The sequence below is a fragment of the Zosterops lateralis genome, assembly GCF_965231275.1.
Source record: "Zosterops lateralis genome assembly, chromosome: 8".
Taxonomy (NCBI): domain Eukaryota; kingdom Metazoa; phylum Chordata; class Aves; order Passeriformes; family Zosteropidae; genus Zosterops; species Zosterops lateralis.
The window spans coordinates 7,817,387-7,837,638 of NC_139768.1; the positions used below are offsets into that span (position 1 = coordinate 7,817,387).

At 42.5% G+C, this 20,252-nt stretch overlaps 1 protein-coding gene across 9 annotated transcripts in view; it reads left to right on the forward strand.

The window, feature by feature from the left end:
• CAMK2G (calcium/calmodulin dependent protein kinase II gamma) overlaps window positions 1-20,252 on the forward strand; it is a 116,856-nt gene that overhangs the window by 45,745 nt on the left and 50,859 nt on the right. For all 9 annotated transcript variants that reach the window (XM_083865970.1, XM_083865962.1, XM_083865966.1 and 6 more), the window contains exon 3: window positions 6,834-6,893. In XM_083865970.1, the coding sequence (XP_083722096.1) occupies window positions 6,834-6,893 (60 nt within the window). The remainder of the gene's footprint in view (window positions 1-6,833; window positions 6,894-20,252) is intronic.

Below are 20,252 nucleotides of genomic sequence, written 5' to 3' on the forward strand. Positions count from 1 at the left end.
CAGAGATGCTGGAGGTGCCCTTTGGGTGTGGGAGCCCCTCTGCCCTTGCACTTGGGACATCATTGCACTGGGATCATTCTGCACTGAGAGGCTGCAAAACAGACTCTGGCTTTCAGAAATGTTGCCTGCAATGGCAGCAGTGTGCTGCTACAAATTTATTAATTTTAGCTGGTCTTTGAAATGGCAGTGTAGAAACACTGAAATGGAAACGAGGGAGAATAGGGGTCATTATATGCGTATTTTCTTTGCATTTTTCCTTAGGCATCTGCTCTTAGCTCTTGTCAGAAAGGATATACTGAATCGATGGGGGCCTCTGGTCATTCCCAAGGCCTGGGATGATTTTTTTGATGTTTGTTTCTATTAATTCTGCAGATGGGGAAGTGGTGTCAGTCTGAGACTTGCTGGTTTCCCTGTTCAAGGTGGTGGTATGTTATGGCACACTGTCCTCTGCCACCCTGTTGCAAATGCTGAGACATCTCAGTTGTTCTGTAGTACAATCTTGCTGGAAAAAATAAGAAATATGGAGAAAAGTCTGTGTCTTGAAGTGCAAGATGAGGGAACTAACTCTCTTTTGCTGGCAATGTTTCAGAGAGGAAGTTTAAATTTAAACAAGCATGAAGGAACCTGAAGGTTCAGACTAGCCTTGCACTACAAAATGTATTTGATGTAAATTCGATTTCTGTCTTGAAGCAGCTGGCACCAATTGACTATCTCCCGGAATTGGCATGATGACAGCAATCAAAATGAATTTATTGCCTTGAGTTTGATTCTTTTTCCGGGCTCTTCCCATTCTCAGAAATGTAATCTAGAATGTGTTCCCACAGGAATGATAGTTGCAAGCCTCCTTTAACAGCAAGGACAGAGCACGGTCCTAATGCAGGGTGAGGACAGGTGGGCTGCAGTATTGAGCAGCCAGATTGTGTATTTCAGTTGAGAATAGGAAGATGATGCGTTTGTAAAGGGAGGAACACTGATTTTTTTCTTTATGGCATAGATTCTTACCACAGAGCTCATTCACATCTAACTGTTAGTTTTCTTGATACTTCTTTTTATTCCTTTAGAAAGAATCTGCCTTTTCACCAAAGTGAAAAGTGGCTAAAATTTAGGCTGCTAAAAGTTATGCCCTGCTCCTTTTTCTTTTTTTAAGGCAAGTGTACTAAATAAAGAGTGAGCTTTAGCCACAAGACCTCAGTATAACTGCAATTTTGTAAAGTAAGCCAGTAAATGCTACAGTAGATGTAGTCCTTTACACAAGGAACCATTTTGAAACAGTGCTGTGTTTCTAATGCTTGCTGAAGAAAGTATGTTAGAATTAAGTTTTTACACTTTGTTTTCTGGTAGGTGTGAAATTAATTACTTTTACTGATAAATCTTCGTTTATGTCAATAATTGTTTTGTCCAGTATTTCAATTAGTTTTTAACACTGGCTTCTACTTCCTCTTTCCAGAAGAGGGAATAACCTGAAATAGGTGTGCTTTTGCTCACATTTGTTCCTAGAGCAATAAATTTCAGTGTTCCTTGGGCAGGCAGGGGGGATGAGTTTCACAAAGGGCACTTCTCTTTCAACCTCCCTGGCCAGTGATCCTCTGTGGAGCTTGTGGCAAAGCTGTGACTGGAGAGTGTGTTCACATGGCAGCTGCCTGTGGCTGAAACAGAACCCTCTGTGCATCTCTTGGGAGCAGGAGTCACTCAAGCCATCACAGCTCTGGCTGAAGTCGGGAGGATCTCGTGCTGTGCTGCCAGTGCAGGGTGGCAGTGTGGGCACCTGACACCCAACCAGCTCCTCCTGCTCTCCGGCTCGGGTTTGACCCTCACCCCGCCTATTTGGGGCTGATCTCCTTTTTGGGTTTGGGTAGGTGTCGTTCTCCAGGCTCTGCCTCTCAAAAGCATAGCTCAGCTCCATGCAGACTAGTCTCCCTGTGCTTCCCTGGCAGCAGCTTCCTAACAGGCTGATTAGGCTCAGTGAGCTTTCTCTTCATCTTTCTGTTGCTGTTGTTATGTAAATGTTCTCACTTGACAGCTATAGACTACTGGGATTTGTAGATATCCTCTGTCCTGAAAATGTTCTCCAGGTCTTGGTTACCCTTGGAGGAGAAAGACCTGGTGAGGATGAACCTCCTGCAAAGCAGCCACGGATGTAGTGGCTGGAGTATGAAACTGGGAACTGTTTCCCTGGAGAAAAATGGAGCTTAAAAATTTGGTCTCAGGTTGTTCATCCATCTCTGCCACTGCATTCTTGGGATATCAGACAGAACTGGTCAGACAATAAAATTATTTTCTTAGCAAAGAGTAAGAAATGTACATCAGTATAAAAACAGTCATATTCCACACTCTGCTGGAGATTGCCAGGTGTTTGTGAAGTAAGGTTATCTGCTTCTAGAATTTTATTTCTGTTGGGTACACCTTTCTTTAGCATCAAGTTATCCTGAGTATCTGCTGAAGCTTGATGCATTGTGGAAAATCAGGGCAAACCATGATGGTTTTGGTCTGTTGTCTTCTGTACTCAGGCAGGGTTGTTGTTTCAACCTTCCCAGTTAGAGTTTCTTACAGTAGTGACTTTACTGATTGTGCACAGCTGTTTCTGTCCATCCCTTGTGCATGAGGAGTCCTGCCTCAGTGAGTGGACTGCATGTTTGTGTAAAATGGAGCAGTTTCATTTTTATAGGTCCTTAACTCTTAAAAATGATGCTGACAGAGCCATTTGTATTTTCTATTTAAGTCAATTCCTAGCCAAATCAAAACCCATCCCAAAGAAATCCCAGTTGTTTTAAAAGAGAACTTTCTCATCAGGTATGTTCTAAAGAATTCCAGCAGTAACATCACTAGAATTACAGTCCTATGTTTGCAGAGCAATGGTGATAAAGGTACTTGGGTTAAAGGTAGGTTTACATGCTGAACAGAGAGACAAAAATCACATTATATAATAAGGACTGATAAAAGTAAATAGATATTCACACCTTAGTTTGTGTATCCAACATGAGTAAGTTTTCCTTTGTTTCTGAGCACTATCTTCTTAAGCATTTACCTTTTCAGTTTTGCTATGAAAGAGATAAACAGACTGCACTTTCCTGTCTGTGTAGATACCCATTGCTTTAGACTGCAGATAGAATAATTTTCCAAATAGCAAGTTTCTTTTTTTTTTGGCTGGAAAACAGTAAATGAATATTAGATGAGTGTTTGTAATATCCTGTACTTAAGTTTTAAGCATCAACTATTGTTCAGGGCTAGACAGCTCTGTAACGTAGCAGGAAAAGAGCTTAATGAAATCCAATATTTGGAAGCAGGAGGTAGATGAATTCAGACTTGGAACAGCAGTGCCGAATTTTAACAGGAAGGATAGCTAACATTTGGAGTAATTTCTGTGGGTGTATGACTTTATTTATCACTTGAAGTCTTGAATGTGAACCCTTGTGTTTTTGAAAGGATATACTTTGTTTTAGGCAAATTATGGAAATTACTGGTTGAATCCCACAGTTTTGTCAAAAGTGGGAAATAGGCCCAGTGTCCCAGGCCTAGAATCCTGTGAGGGAGGTCAGATGTGTTGTGCTCCTGTTAGCTATGAGGTGTAGTTCCACTATGTATTAGGAATAAAAACCTCCACTCCAAAAATGACTTGTGGAAATAAATTTTACCTTTAAGGCAGAGAGAAGAGAAATTATTTCTTTGCAAGCTCTTGGTAAGTAAGGGATCTTTTAATTTTATTTTAATATAGTTAAGACTACTTTGCATTTTAAAGTTCAGAGAAAAGTGTTAAAGCCAACCCATTTACTGCTCTGCTGGACTCAAAAAAATTTTGACGTTTTGTCTCATCCTGGGAATAAACCTTTGTTAGACCAGAGCAAGGTAGAAAATCGAGGTTCTGTTTTGATTCCTTACGCATTTAGGTACCAGGTTGTTCCCCACAAGTACCAAATTGATTCTGGTGCTGATTTGATAACAGTCAAATGTTTACACCTTGCCAAAGGCTACCAGGTGATGAAGACCTCTGGGGATGGGGGCATTTTATAAGGTCACTGGTTGGGCTGTGTGCTGGTGCTGCCTGGAACAGGAGTGATCCTGCAGGAACGGGAGCTGTGATCCTGCAGGAACGGGAGCTGTGATCCTGCAGGAACGGGAGCTGTGATCCTGCAGGAACGGGAGCTGTGATCCTGCAGGAGCAGGAACTGTGATCCTGCAGGAACGGGAGCTGTGATCCTGCAGGAGCAGGAACTGTGATCCTCCAGGACTGGCGGCAGGAAACCCTCCCAGCCTGACCTTTCTCTGCTCTCGTTGTGGCGGCTGACTGCTGCAGGCTGGTGCTCCCGGGCCTGGAGTGTGCTTTTTCTCTGTGAGTTGTGCTTGAGTTGGCCTGTTTTGTTGCCCTGGAGACAGAAGAGTGTGGTATGCTTTCCCCCCGACCAGAAATAGTTTCCTGTACCTTGTGACCGGAGTGCTGTACTCCTCCTCTGGTCTCTGGCCAGGCTGTGTGGTGCTGGAGGGATGGGGTGTGGGGTGGTGACCTCTTGTCACAAGTTCTGGTGTGGCTGCTGCCCATGAACACTGGCTGCCCTGCCAGCTCCCCTCCCTCTGCACGACGGTGTAGGATTTCAGGGGAGCAATTGCTCTTGATTTACATCTCCCATGGCATTTTGATGGTTATGTCATTTTGTTTGAGCCTTGCTCCTGTCAGCTGTCTGTCCTGACTGTCAGGACTTGGTAGCTGAGTAGCACGTGGTGAGCTCTTGCCTCTTCTTCCCCCTTTGCTCAGCTGTTTTTGCTGTCTGCTCCTCCGTGTCCTTGTACTTGGGAACGGATTCTCAGCAAGTATAGCTGTGCACGAGGGCAACGTGATCTGGGTGGATGAAGGATCCCCTTCTGTAGGAGTTCCAAGTAGAGCTGGGAGGGAAAGTGGGGAATTTGCAAGGCTGAAGCAGGCGAGCAGGCTGTGGATAGTTTATCCTAAGCTGTTGTCCTGCTGTGAGAATCTGTCCTGAGTGCAGAGTGTGCAGCACTGTCTGTTACTTTGCAACTGTGTTTTGCAGAAGTTAATTTGTGAGAGATGCTGCTAAAAAGGAAGCAAAGACACCCCCACCCCTCCCAACCAATGCAGGTGAAAAAGTGCTTGCACTGCACCAAGGCCTCAGGAGCATGGAAGCTCTCCAGGCTTTCTTGCTGCCTGGTATTTTATTGGAGAGTGGTTCTGGCATAGAACTCTAAAATATATGCAACAACAACTATAATTTCCAGGACTGAGAAGGAAGGAGAGATGAAAGGAGTAATTTACCTTCCCCCATCCCTGAACAATAGCAGATGGGGATGTAAGCACATCTCAGCCCTATAAAGTATTAATTGGGACATTTTCTATAGTTCAGCAGTGGAAAAGAAGACCGGAATCGTGCAATGCCCTGAGCTTCTATTCCCAGCTTGGGAGAGAAAAGTATTCTGTGCTGATATTTGGCTCAGTCTCTGCCTTCTGCTCATGGGGAAGAGAACAATTGCCGAAAGCCTCCTTTACAGAGAGAAGGGAGGATGATGGCAGAGACCAAGGAGCTGAACAGGCAATTTTCAGGCAGAGTAGTGCAGTGCAGCTTTGGTTGAAGTGGGTCTCTACTAGGGTTCCTATAAATCAAAGGGTGCTGCATTCCTACCAGTGATCTGCTGAGTAGTCCAACCAGCCTTTGAAGGCACTAAGCAGTCCAACCTGCTTACTCCTTTGAAGGTCTGTGTGTCACAGGGATGCAGTGGCACACCTGTGATGAAGATCTGCTAGAGAGGAAATGTCAAGAGTGGGCAGGGACTGCTACTTCCCTTTGCTATAATTTCTAGATGGCTGGAAAGGGAAGTCCAGGGACTGGACATTCTTACTCTCCTTGTTCTAGGCATCTGCATCCACAAAAGTCTAGATTTTAGCAGCTGCCAGGGCTGCCTAAAAGATTTTATCTCCCTCAGTTCCCTTTAATAAATCTGTGCTTGTCCAGTGTGAACATCTTCAGAAGAAGATGTGGGTGTTGTAATGTAAATTCAAGAGTGAAACACTGCTGTAGTGAAAAGTCTCAGTGGCTAAAAAGCCCCCTCCTTCTTGGCTGAGAAAGGCAGAGTTGCTCTGACTCCTTCTCCTTTCCTTGAACTCACACATGGGAAGAGAAACCATTTTTTACTCTCCTTGATATTTTTCTTTAATCCCAATGAATGTCGTGCTTGAACTGATGTTGCCTTTGGGCTGGAATAAGCATACTTAGCATTTGAGCTGAACTTCTTGCCTGGAGATTTCTAAGTGCGTGATCAGCATTTCACCAGCGAGTCTGTCCATGGGTACTGAAGTATGGTTACCTTTACAGTTCACTGAAGCTGGCAGAGTTCCCTACTTCATGTGATGGCTATGCACTAGCAGGGGCTGTGTATTTCTCCCTCCTACTCTGCCCTTCTTTTGCAGTGTTTCTTTGGAATGGAAGCAGTTCCTTTTCCCATTTTGTGTGTGTTATTTCTTCTGAGGCTTTTCCTCCAACTCTCCAGCCTTGGAGAAAGGATACCTCCCAGAAGGGGTCTCTCTGGACATGGCTTTGCATGGTTGAGAAGCTGATGGAAGAGTAGTGCCTGTCATTCTGCAGTTACTCACTTTGAATCAAAGGATGCAATACCAGTTTAGTGCTGGCTCTGTAGTGGACACAGCAGTCCTTGTGCAGCCTCAGCCCTCACCTGAAATGCCTGTGAAGTTTTGGGAGATGGATGTGTTCCAGCAGTTCCCAACCTTTGGGATGTCTGCTGGGTCACTGTGTTCCTTTCTCTGTTGAATATGAAAAACACCTTAGTTCAGAGTTGTGATGCCTCACACCTTGTTTCTTGTTCTCTTTCAGATCACCAGAAACTGGAACGTGAAGCCCGAATTTGCCGACTTCTAAAGCATCCAAATATTGGTAAATTTGCTTGAACTCAGAGGGGTGGGGGTGAGACAGGAGTAGCAATGAGTCTCAGCTAGCATGCTGTAAGAGAGCAGATGTATTCTGAATGTTCACAACAGCTCACCAAAGTTGCGTGTTAAAATCACCTTAATAGTTTATCTCACTGACAAATTCTGCATCCAAACCTTGTCCCATTCCTAACCCAGACGTTCACCAGAGTGCCTGCTCACCCCTGCAGAGCTGTCCCTGCTCTTTGGGTGATGCATGACTCTTGTCTGCTCATCTGACACCCTGCAATGGGAATGAGGTGTTGTGTTTGTTTTCCCCACATCTATCTTCTCTTTGTTCTCCTTGGCCCTTACTGACATGTCAGTTTAAATGCTGTATTCAGAAACGTGCCCAAAGTTAAACAGGGGTGGGATAATGCTTCAGCTCCTCTCCTCACAGTGGCCACTTACTCTGAAAACAAGAGACCAAAACTGAATTTCCCATACTGAAGGAAAAAAAAAAAAAAAAAAAAAAAAAGAGTACTGAAGCAAAGGGAATAATTTGTCTAAAAATACAGAAGGAGACAAAATAAGGCACAACATTAAAATACCTACCTTATTTACTGAAATGTAGAGAGAGAGCATGGATTTTTATCTTGTTCCAAAGCACCATGGAGGCTTGGACCATTAATAGTGCCCTTTTTAGCTTTTTAAAACAAATAAAGCCTCTAGGATCCTAGCTACAATCTGATTTGAGCTAATTTATTTAAGAAAACATTAAGAAATACCAAACTGCCACTTTTAACCAAACCACAGTTAAAAATCCATTCCTGGGAAGACTGTGATGTATTACTTTGTATTACTTTTGCATAACTTAGTCAGTGGAGATAATACTTTAAGGGCATCTCTCTGGTCTTCTGCCTTTCAGCTTGATAATCATTTCTCCTGTCCTCTGAAGGCCTGGGAGAGGAAAGGTGCCTTAGAGCATACCCCATGGACTGGCATCTGTACTCTATTCCATGTGTGATGAACAGGCAATTTCCACAAGCTCAGGACCTCATGTAATATGAAGTTCTTTAGCAGCAGCTTTTAATCAGAAAGAGCTTTCTTGCATCTGGGTGTAGCTGTGGTGTAGGTTTGGCTTGAGAGGACCAGTGGCCACCTTCTGCAGTAATTTGCCCTGATGAATATATTAGCCAGTAAATTATTGCTCAGCAGTATTCAGAGTCACTAAAACTCTAGTTATTGCACTTCATTTGCCCTGTAAGACTTGCTATACTTAGTTTAGTAGGTGATGTCACTTTACATTTGGACCTTAACTTCACTTCCATCATCTCTCCTTTTTATAATTTCTTACATCTTTTCTTTTCAAACCTCTCACAAGAGTAAATCTTATACACAGAAGGAAGACCCCTTATATAAGTAAACAGCACAGATAGAGAAATGTATCACATTCCTGGTTCAATTCCGCAGTTGTAATGAGTGGCAGTGCTTGTCTCCTGGTCTGTTGTGGTGTGGAAAAGACAATTTGGGGGAATGTCAGTGGTCCTTGCATTTTCCACAGAAATTTTCTTGTCTTCCTAGAAAGAGCAGTTTTACTTTCAGGAAAAGGAACTAGTCATGGTAAACTCAATGAATGCTTACAAATAAAATAAGGGAATTATTTTGTACGCCTACAACACAGAATGAAAGTGCGTTGAATAAGACTTCTAGAAGTGGTATAGTTCATTCAGCAGTCCTGTGAAAATCTTTTATACCTGGCTGGTTCCAGGCATGTTTGTATTTAAAAACCTTTAATCCTTTCACAGCCCCTAGTGACAGTCTTTCAAATGTTTCATTTTTCTGTCAGTTAAACATTGAAAACATAATTTGCCTTTCTCTTAGCTTGTTTTTCCTAGTTTATCTGGAGTATCTGCGGAAAGTAGTTTTTCTTTCTTGTAACAATCTTTTACATATTTGAAGACTGTTATCATGTCTCTTTTTAGTCTTTTTCTTCAGACTAAACAAACCCAGTTCTTTCAATCTTTTCTCATATGTCATGTTTTCTAGATCTCCAGTCCTTTTTTTTTTTTTTTTTTTTTTTTCTTTTCTTCTTTTCCCCCTCCTCCTTCTCTGGACTCTCTCCAGTTGCTTCATATCTTTCTAGAAATGTGATGCCCAAAACTGGCCATGACTGAGGTCATGTCAGTGCTGTCCAGAGGGGAAAGAATTGCTTCACCTATCCCACTAAAGACAGTTTTGTACATGTTTGTTTTGTACATCAACCTTTGAAGTTTTTCATTTAAATATATTGTTGATGCACATTTGTTTTCTGACACATTATTGGTCCAGACTGCTTTCTGCACAACTTTTGGCAGGCAAATAATTTTTCCATCTTGTATAAATGAGGATCCCTATTGAACTGTGTATTACCTTTGTCTTTATTAAAAAAAGATACTAAGAAATCCAGTTTGTGTGTTCCTCCCTCCACATTTGTAAAAACCATTTTGATTTACCTTCTGATAGTGTAAAAGGGTTGCATCTCCCACAGTAACATGTTTTTTTATAACAAAGCCATATAGTGAATTATGTGGATAGTTAATAACACTGTTGAATACTGCTGGACTCCAGTCAAACTCTTGAAGATTTCACTTGATACATTGTTCCAGTTTGACAGTGATCAATTTTGAGTAATTTTTCAATGAGTTGTGTGCACTCTTGTCAGCTAGTTTTGAATACACTTTTTTTTTCTCTTAATTGCTTGTGGAAAGAGCATGTAAGATGCTATCAGAAGCCTTGCTGAAGTCCAGATGCTACATTCATTGCTGCTTCCATGTTCCTTGGACTTGTTATGTTGTCATAGAAGGGAAACATGTTGTTCGGATACAGTGGGTTTTTTCCTTGAAATGTGTATTAGCAGTTAGTAATCACCTAGTTACTGGCATTCCATGTTGTAAACTCTTCTGGGTGAGTACTTGGTGTGTTGCCTCAGTGTGAGCTATGTGAGTAACACTGTATAAACCATAAAGAATTCTGCAGCTTTTGCACTTGCTTTCCATTTCATGTTTTGTTGTTACTGGTTTTGTTGAAAACTGTGTTGCAGCAAATTGTGTTCTTCTACAGGGACTTGAGCCTGTAATGAGTTTGGAGGGTTAGAACTCTGTGAGGCAGGCTGCTTTTCTCTCTTGCCTGTACACAGGATATAAAGCAAGCCTGTTGTTGAATTTGTGGTGTTATGCATTTGCTGCAGGACAGTTGATTCTGGACTGCAATGCACTGACCATAATGCTGCTACTCTGATAAAATTAAGATTTCTCTAGATACAAAGTTGTAGTGATATTTCCATTTGCTGTTGCACTTTTTTTTTTTTTTTTAAATGACTGCTTTCTGAGTTATCCTAATAATGACTGCTTTCTGAGTTATCCTAACATGCCTTCATCAGATACCAGCTCCAATTACAGGCTTTGGCTCTGTAGCTGGGTGTTTGGCTTGTCTTTAGATGCACATTATGGCCAAGGTAATCACAGTGGAGTAATCCTTCTAAAAGCTTGGTGTTGCAATAAGGGGTTTTTTTGTCTGGACAAAAGAAAGTTGACTCGAGGCAATTTTCTTCTGATTTCCGACTTGTGATATGCGTGATGTGGAATGTGTCATTATACCTGGTCAGACTTCAGTAGAGGAAGGACTTCTTTCCCTAAATTTCAGTTTGTTCTTTCTTCTGTCAACTTCTAGAGAACTTTGTGCTCTGGCCTAGAGAGCCATTTGCCAGCCATGGTCAACAAATACAGCAGAATTGGACAGAGATTAGTCAGTGATCTGTTGATCAGTGATCTCTCAAAAAAGGCACCCATTACTGAGGATATCGGTATGTAAAAGGGGCAGAAGACAACATCATTAAAAACCCCACTGTCCATAAAGAGATCAAGTGCCTGTGGAAGTTGGCAAGAGTTATGGTTCTGTGGGAAATTCCACTTCTAGAATAATTCAGTGTTCCAGTGATTCACTTAAGCATAGATCTTGTGACATTAGACATGAATGTATTTGTGAACATGTAAAAGAGAATGATACAGCTGCTTCTCCCTTAGTCCCTGTTTTGCTGGAAAGAGGCAGATTTCTGTAAGAACACTCATACCCCTGACCCTTCATTTGCAGACACTTTGCTGTTTGTGCCACTGAAACTTGTGCAATTGCTGAGATCAGAGCTAAACTTAAAATGTCTTGAATATCAACTCCTGCTTACAGGAACAGCTCTTTTGGTCTTCTGCTTAGTTGGAAACCTTAGTCAGTCTGAAAATCTGGACTTGATTTTTAAGTCTTGTAGTTCATCCACTGCAAACTCTGTCTTGTGAAACATTCCTTTTTTTTTCCATGCTTCCTGCTACCCAAAAAATGTTTAAAGCAGTGACAGAGCTGGGAACCCTAGAATCTTCCTGCAGGTTTGTTCAGTGCAGATATGAAGTTCAGAAAAGTGTTAAACATGACCTTTCCTGTCTTAGGACTCCCCAAGCCATAATGATGGAAAATTTTATAAAAATCATCATTCACAGTTTTGAAACGGCTTTTCTAGCATTGTGCTACAAAGGTAGGGTTGTGACTTGTTCTGGGTACAGAGAAGAAGTCTGTTCTGTGTGTGGATTTTGCCTACTGTGTTGTTGGGTGTTGCCCTTCTCCTAAATTTTCTTTGTTATGGCAGTCTAACTATGTGCCTCTCCTCTGGATTTGTCACCACTTGATCCATACTCCTTCTGAGGTATTTTTAATCCAACTGTACAAAAGTAATTCTTGAATATCTTTTGTTCATAGTTGGAACTGAGCACTTCTGGTTGGTCATTGTGCCCCAGCTCATGGCAGCCCATGGCTGTGAAGAACTGCATGCACTTAGGTCTAGAATAATAAAACCACATATTTTAAGAGAGGTTGGTAGTAGCCCAAGAGCCAGAGCCAAATTCTTTTTCTTATTTCTGCCTTTGTATCCTCTGCCGAGCTGCTTCAGAGTTAATTTCTTTGAGGGAATTTATAGCAGTGGTGAAATGCTGTCCTCAGCATCTATCAGAATTATTGCTTTTTCAGGTTTTTCCTACTTCAGACTTCTTTTCCAAAATATACTTGCACCTGAATTCTTCTTATTTTAACTTCTATCTGTTGGCTTTTCTCAGCATAAAACCACAATTTTGGACATGTCCTTATTTAAACGGGGAGAAGATGGAACAGAAATTTCCTGTGAATTAGAAAAATTTCTTTTGACCCAGTTGAATTTTACTTCCTTTGACAAGTGGTCTGTCCTCCTAGTACCTCTGAGTTGTGGGAATGATTTTGATGGATGTGTATTAAAAAAGGGCTCCAGTTTATGTGCCCTTAAATGATGGTTACAGTTGAGATGTGAAGTGGGGAAAAGACAGAAGGAAGGATGTGTACAGCCCAGCTGGAGAATCCCACAACGCTCATTACAAACCTTTGTGGGAAACAGGGGGCATGGATCACGTCTACAGGCTCAGTACTGGATTTGTTGTCTTGGTGGTGTCGGCCACAACTTCAGGTTCACTCATTCCTCATTTTAAGATACTAGTCTTGATAACAAAGCCTTCAGTATTTCCCCCCTGCTGCCACTTTGGAATGTTTTCCTATCACCTTTTCCTTAACAAGAGATTTGAATTGCTTCCTTAGTGAGCAAGAGAAAAAACGTAGGCTGTGTTTTGCTGTAAACAGCAGATTTCCTTGTTTTCATTTGGCTGCAGGCATCCAGACTGCCTTTGCAATTGGGACAGAAAGGATGTGATGTGCAAAAAGAATAGTTAAAATGCTGGGGATTCTCCAGTGTTTTGGCCATGATTGCTGCCCTATGGATACTCGGTGGTATCCAAGTGGGATGCTCCCATGCATGGCTGGCTGTTTAAATCTGCTGCCCTGTGATTTCTGTTGCTGGGGGACTGTTTCTGGTGCAGAGGGGATAGTTTGGGGAAGGTGGAGTAGGGGGAAAAGAGACCTTGTAGTAAGAGTTATGCTTTGGGACTTTCTCAGTTACTGAGCAGCTTTTCCTTGGAAGTGTCATGGGGCTTTCTGAGAGGACAGCAAGTTGCTGAGCTTCCAAGAGGTCAAACAATAATATTCTTGGACTTATGCTTTTAACCTGCTCTCCTCTTACCTTGCCAAAAAAAAAAAAAAGCCAACAAACACTCAAAAATCCCTCAAACAGACTATCAGTTGAAGTGAGTTCCTACTAGAAAGTTTGAGCCTTTCAGCTGCAAGTTACTGTTTGTTATCTCCAGTCTCTGCACTGTTAGAGACTTAGGTGAGAGTCCATGCATGTTTGCCCAGTAGAATGATCCCTAAAATCCCAGGCAGTCCACCTTTTCATTTAGCACTCTGATTTTCACAGTTAATTCTTTCACTATTATTTGTCTATGCACGTTTTCTTCTTTTACTGCCACCTCTTCCTATAGCTTTTCCTATAGTTTTAAGAAAACCATTTCTCCATAATCCATCTCAGTTTGGGAATGCAGTAGTAATTGCATTTTTTCCTTGCCAGGGGATAAATTTATTCTGTATGTCTCTCTGGTCTGTACTAGAGACATATTTGGATTCTGTTATTCATCTATTTAGCTGTGAGATTTATCTGCATGCAAGCAATCCCTTAAAAAAATAAATAGTGGGACGAGGGCCAGATTCTGTGCACTCAAAGGTACTGCAAAAATCAGAGGAGGATTCCCCTGTCTCCTCCCTTCCCCCCCAATACTGAGGAATGGAGGGAGCCTCCTTTGGGTTCCCTCTGCCCAGGGCCTGATGGGAGCAGGGGGTGGCTGCACGCTGGTGAAATCCTGCAGGTGACAGGTGGCCTTTGGAGCAGAGCCCACGCCCCTGCCAAGGGGTCAGGGCCAAAACACACAGCCAGGTTTGGGGATGGCAGGCAGAACAGAACACCTCCCTGCCTGGATTCAGCCCTGATGGCAGAAATGCCAAGATACAGAACACTATATAAAGATATAAAATATGTTGTGGCCACTATCTGTATTTTATTAATGTTAATGAAGTGGGCGTTCTCTGCATATTTTCCTTGAGACACCAAGGGTTGGCTTGTTATTATTTTGGGTGTTTTTAGAAAATGCTCTCATATAATACTAGTGGTTATCAGAAGTGCTTTGCTTATCTGTTATGTGGCTAATAGGAAATTATTAATAACAGTTCTGGATGGTCGTGATTGCACTGTTATCAGGAGAGCAGGAAATATTCCTGTGAATGCACTCTTTTGGCTCATCTAATGTTTAAGTAGGGCATTCTAAATGTTACATATCATGTGCTGAACTCCAGCTTTTCAATACAGACATTATAAAATCAAAGGAAAAATAACATTTACTTGGCACTGCAATGTTTTTTCAAAATACTTTGTGGGCTTTTTTTTCCCTTTTTACTTTTGCTTTTTACCTCTGCAGAAAGACAGGTTTCTTAACAGGAAAGGTACTATTCTCCCTGCAGCTCCTTTCTAGGCTGTGAATTTCTGTGCATAAGGGAATTCCCCAACTGGACACTGCCTTAGCCTCAATTTTTAGGGCTGGAGTGTTAAAAAGGTTATTGTGAGAACAATGGTGAGGGGGACAGGAAACCCACCTCTGTGGTTCTGGGCCTTCTCATTTCCTTACTACTGTTCCTTGCCTTTCTTTTCAGAGCCTGCAACAGCTTGGTTCTGCCTGAACTTGAGCAGAGCGTTAACAAATCCTCCTTCTCTTCCATTTTCCAAAACTTTGGAACTGCAGTTTGGTGTGAAGTGCTGTGTGTTTGGGGAGTTCCCAGCAAGCTGGTGTATGTCCAGCACACCATGACCTGGCTGTGTCAGGCCAGGGAGAGGAGGGAAGGAGAGCACGTTTCTGAGGGGCTGGTGAACAGCAGCTCACTGTGTCCTGTTAGCTAACTGTCCTGCTGCTGCTGGTTACTGCTCTGACAGAGCTGGTCATTAGCTGCTGGGACAGATGATTTCTAGAGGATTATTTGCATTACACAATTTAATGCTTTTTAATAGCAAATTTTTAATTAAAAGGAGAGTCCTTTTGGAAGCAGCCTGAGCAGCTGCAGCTGAATTCTGCGTGTTTAATGTAATTAGAGAAACAGCTGGAGTGGGAGCTGAGCACCCAGCTCACAGGCAGTAGTCACAGGTTAGTGGTGGCTCCTTGTGGGACAGACATCCTGAGTGATGTGAAGCGTGCAGGAAGTGTCCTGGCACACAGCCAGGCTTGGAGGTGGTGGGACAGTTCCCATCTTGGCTGCCCAGGCTGGTGAGCAGCTGGGGAAGCAGAGAGTGTGGGTGGTAGCCATCTGTGTCAGTTCACTTGTCACTTGTGCTGCCATGGATGATAGTGCTCAGTTTGCAGTCTGTCAGGCCATGTGTATTTGTATCTATAGTTTCAGCACCTCCTGGCACATTGCAGAGTATCAATGGAAGAGGGCATCAGGTAGGTTTTACCCTCCAGTTTTATTCTGCTTCCTCTGGAATGCAGAGTCTCTTGAAATACACCCTTGCTGTATCTCCCCCTCCTCCATTTCTCCATGATACAGGCAAATGTCCCATATCTGGTTGAAAATTACTGAGAAGTGAAACTGTGGTTGTTCCTAATGAGTGGCTGATGTTTAAATACCATAGTTCAGTCCAGAAGATCCCAGAGCACTCCTGAGTTTAAACTGCATGGACGAGTTCCTGTGTTGCAATTACCATGACCCAGGAGACAACCATTGCCTCTGCATTGTCTTGTATTGGCTCTGCAACACCAGCAACTTAATTTGAGAGCCTTAAATATTGCATAAACACAGCACTCAGTGTGTGTTGGTGCAGAGGGAGTTGGCTGATACTGTCCTTTATGTGCCCATAATACCAAAATGCTTTACACTTAGGAGCACCAGTGAACCAAGATTTAGCAGACAAGATTACCTGTAGCTTGAACACTTTCCCTAAGGACAGGCAAAGACCACTGATATGTAGGAGCAAGCAGACATTAGGAAAAGGTAACATTTCAGCCCATGTTACCTTTTCCTAAGTAGAGATGACTGATTGCTGCATGAAGATTCTGGGAATTGTCCTGTGAAATTCTGCTTCTGTACTTGCTTTTTGTTGCAACTTTGGAAACTTCTTTGCTCTGAGATACTTACTTGCAGCAGGCTGCCAGAAATCACCCTGTGTTAACAAGAGCCTGGCGGCCCCAAGCATGGGCTAAGCCCCTGTACAGCCCTGCTCTGCTATTTCCTGTGGATATGGGATACAGGGAATGTTCATCCTGGGGCTTATGTGGCAGGCATAAATGCAGCTGGCCTGTTGTGCTTGACGTAAAAGTAAAAATATAATAATATTCAGCACACTGGACAGAGTGAAAGGGAGATGAGGGTCAAAGCTAGGCTAGGCATATTCTGTGTTTGTGACCCCAGTACCAATTAGCCTTCTAGATATGATCTTTTAAAATGAGATGCCTGTTGCATTTCAATGTCCTCTGTTTTTGTAGTTTTGATGGATTTTTATAAAATTTGATAGCTCTTCTCTGATTTCTTCATGATTCACTTCAAGTTTCGCATTCACAGAGCCTTGCTTTGCGTGACTCAGCAGCAATTTGCATTTGTTGTTAGGCTGGTGCAGTTTGTTTTGAAGGAGATTTTCCTCTTATGTTCAGTTGGTTTGTGTCACACTCAGGCATCAGAGAGCTGAGGCTGTCTGTACAGGGTCACTTTTTTCAGGCATGGAATGCAAACCATATGGCATGACTGTTCCTGCATTGCTGTTTTTCACTAAAATGCCTAATTTCCTCTCATTAATATAATAGCTTATCAGTATTATTTCTTTCTAAAATAAAAAATGGAAGTGCACGAGGATTTTGAAACACTTTGAAGTAGCAGCTTGAAGTTCTGTTCTTGAGGCAAGATTTCCAGTGAGACTCTGAAGACAGCAGGCAGGGAAAAGTAATATTCACAGCAGATGTTCTTAGAAAGTGCTTGAACTCCTGGTACACAGCTGCTGTTAGGTTCAGTAACCGCAGCACGTCCCCTTGAGCCACTCAGTGTGGTGTCAGGCTCTTTGCAAATGCTCTGGATTGCATTAGGGCCTCAGACCTTACACCCACACAGGACAGGAAAAAACTTGGCCTGACTTGCATCAGGCTGTGCTGAAGATCTGAGTATTTTGGGGAAAGGGAGGCATTCGGTATCGCTGTTTTTTCTGTTGTTAGTTACTTTTCCAAAAGACCAGCGTTGTGGGAGATGCTCTCTGTACAGGTAAGATCAGTTTGCATAGAATAAGGCTGTCCTGGGGGACTGAGGGAAGAAAAAGATGCTGAAACCAGTTAGCTAGGTTGTGTCTTGTGTGTTATGATGCCTCACAGCTCTTTAACAGTGCAGTTACATGTGTGCATTTAAAATTGGAGGGACAGCTTTGAGTAGCAGACTCCCATCACCCTTGGCAGAGTATTACTGCAGTACCAGATTAAGGAGATACTTTAAAAAAACATTAGGCTTTCTCTGTGGCTGGCTGAAAACATTGTTTCATCAAGATGCTGTATTGAAACAACTGCTTATTCCTCCAGAATCTGTGTTCTTGGAGATATCATCCAAGTGATGATGCACACTTTCTGCTGACTGAGCAGTTGGTTTGTTGGAAAGGTTTCTACCTTCCAGTCCGTAACTGATGCTGCTCCTTTAGACAGCATTTGTTCTAGCAGTGCTTACTAGTGCTCTGGGGTTTTTTAGGTTTTAGTTCAAAAGTTATCTGTAAGACTGTGAGTCTTACAAAATTAGATGTGCTTGTGAACTCTACAAAACCTCTTTTCGTGTGTGTGAGGATGGGACCTTTTTTTTTTTTCTTGAATAAAACTTTGGGTCAGGTCTTTCACCATATCCTGTAATTGATTCAGTGCCTTGTCATCTGACTTGCTTCTGTTTTCTTTCTTCCTCCCCTCTCTGTCTGTTCTTGTGAACCTAACCATTGTAGTACATCCCTCAGAGATCTTTGAATGGGAAGAGTCATCAGGTGACTCCAACTGTGAGTGGTGTTGCCAGGGTCTGAGTTCCTACATCTCTAAGAATCCCTGTGTTAAAAGTGTTTGGCTAGGAAGGAAATATGGTTTGATTTGCTGCTTCTGTGTAACAGAATCAGCTAATAGGAATAATCCACCTCATCTTCTGGTGAATAGAGTGAGATGAGCTTCCTTTGCAAATACTGATCTCTTTTTAGTTTGGTCATATTTTGAAAGACACTCTGTTACTGTTGTGCAACTTCCCTCTTGCTGTGGCTTGAGACTCTTTTTGTGATGAGTGCATTTGTGTAGCCTGCCATGCTAGACACATGCATCACTGGTCCCCTGATGTGAGGAAAAAAAAAGAGTACTGTCATATTTTTGAGGAAAAGTTGAACTGGATGAATACTTTTGTTTTTATTTCTCTGCTTTTCTTATTATGGATAATCAGGTTTCAGGATTTTGCCCTCCGGTTTCTCTGTATAATTATATTCTTCACTCTCTCATAACCTCTGTCAACAGGTTATATGGATATGAGCAGCTTTTGTGGGCTCTGCTCAGCCACTCTGTTAAAGCTGAACTTGTGGTAGTAAAGGAGCTGTTAGACAGTGTGTCAGGACCAGCAGCCTGTGGAAGAAATGGGATCTTCTTTTCATGGGAAGATGTTTGAAACAGAGGACAGCCCAGTACTTGAGTTTTGCTCTTGGAACTGGCCATTCAGGAACCTCTGTTCTGCCTTCAGGTGGAGGACATTTGCACAGGTTATCTTTAAGCAGAGAGGGCTCTATACTGTCTGGATGGTGAAGGTATCAGATGTTTCCTGATGTTTGTGTATCTTCATGGTCAATACTCACACAATGTAGATCATATCTGTGAATCACTAAAGTGGAGAGGAGACAAACTTTAAAAATGTATTTTGTCGTTCAGTTACTTCTGAATATATGCCATTTTAAGGACTACCTGAATAGTTTGGAAAAAGGCAGGTCATGTTTTTAAGCTAATCATCCCTTAGTTGGGGATGCTGTCACTGTAGTAGAAAGCAGGGTGTTTTAAGTTTACATGTCAGCAGAGTGAACCATGACCTCAGAGCTGTCCTTTGCAGTCTCCTTGCTAGTCAGGAAAGCTTTTGTGGCTCTGCAGGAGGGTAGGTAAGCAAAACTTTTGGCTGAAAGGACACTAGATTTTATTTCTGTTCTGCTACTGGGTATTGCTTTTCTTTCTTTGCATCAGTATGAAGTTAGGGCTGGAATTGAGAGTTGCAAGAGTTTTGGTATTCAGACTTTATTTTTGATCCCTTCTGACTCTCCTTGTTGCTGTCCCCCTCCACACTTCAAGCTTACTATTCTGAGCTGTCACTAATTATTCCTGTGCAAGGTGGTGGTGCCCAGTACAGCTTTTCTGGATTTTCCTACAGCTTTTCTGGATTTTGCTATTCTACCATTACTCCCTGAGCTTTGTGCCTCAGCGGATGACATCCCAGGCAGATTTTGTTCCAGCATCATTGTGAGCTGTGAGGAGGCAGCTCCCTTGTTAAGTTAATGACCTATGTCCTGCCTTCAAGGCCTTCTTTTGCTGTGCAGCCCTGGGGTGGTGCACAACATCAGTATTTATGAACTGTCTCTGTCGTCCTGTCATGGTTCCTCACCTAAGGATGCAAGTAGTGTTTTACTGTCCTTGAAGGCTCTTTTTGCTGCCTCTGCCAGTCTCTGCCAGCTGAATTGCTACTTCCTTCCCTTTTCATAATGTAGCTGACAAAATTGCTTTCCTCAGGACAAAGAAATAGCACCAATCAGCTCATTTGTGTTTTATTTTCTGATGTAATTCGCTGCCCAAATCTTTGCGTCAAAGTTTATCGTTCACTGTTTCTCACTTCTACCTGCCAACATGTTTGCATGTCTTCTTCAGGGCCACTGTTCTCAGCATGCTGGTGGCTGTACTCCTCCATTGTGGTATCACTCATGCCACTCTCCTCTGTGCTTGGTGTTTCCTGCAGTGCTTTGGTGACTGACCATTCAGGTGCCAGAGGAAGGATGATGCTTTTTCATGCCCACTGAGCATCACCAAACATGACCTTGTTAGTACATTCAGCTTTCCTTGAAGTTTCTCCATCTGTTCATAAGGTCTCTCCTCAGACTTTTGCCTGTGTTCTGGGCTTCGGTTCTTGTTGATGTGTATTTGTCCTGCTTTCACCTCAAGCAGTCTTCACTCCAGTAAATTTAGGAAGTACTGTGTACTTCCAGTACATTTCCCTGTACTGGAAATCCAAGTGTCTTTCTCAGCTGCTTTCCATCCTGTTTCCAATCTTGAATGGAAATCGTCTCTCCTAGGAAATACCTTTCTTCTCACTTGTGTTTTTGTAATTCCACCTCTGCTGGTTTCTGCCAAGTGCTCGGGAGGCAAGTTTTCTTGTACACACAAATTTGTGTTGC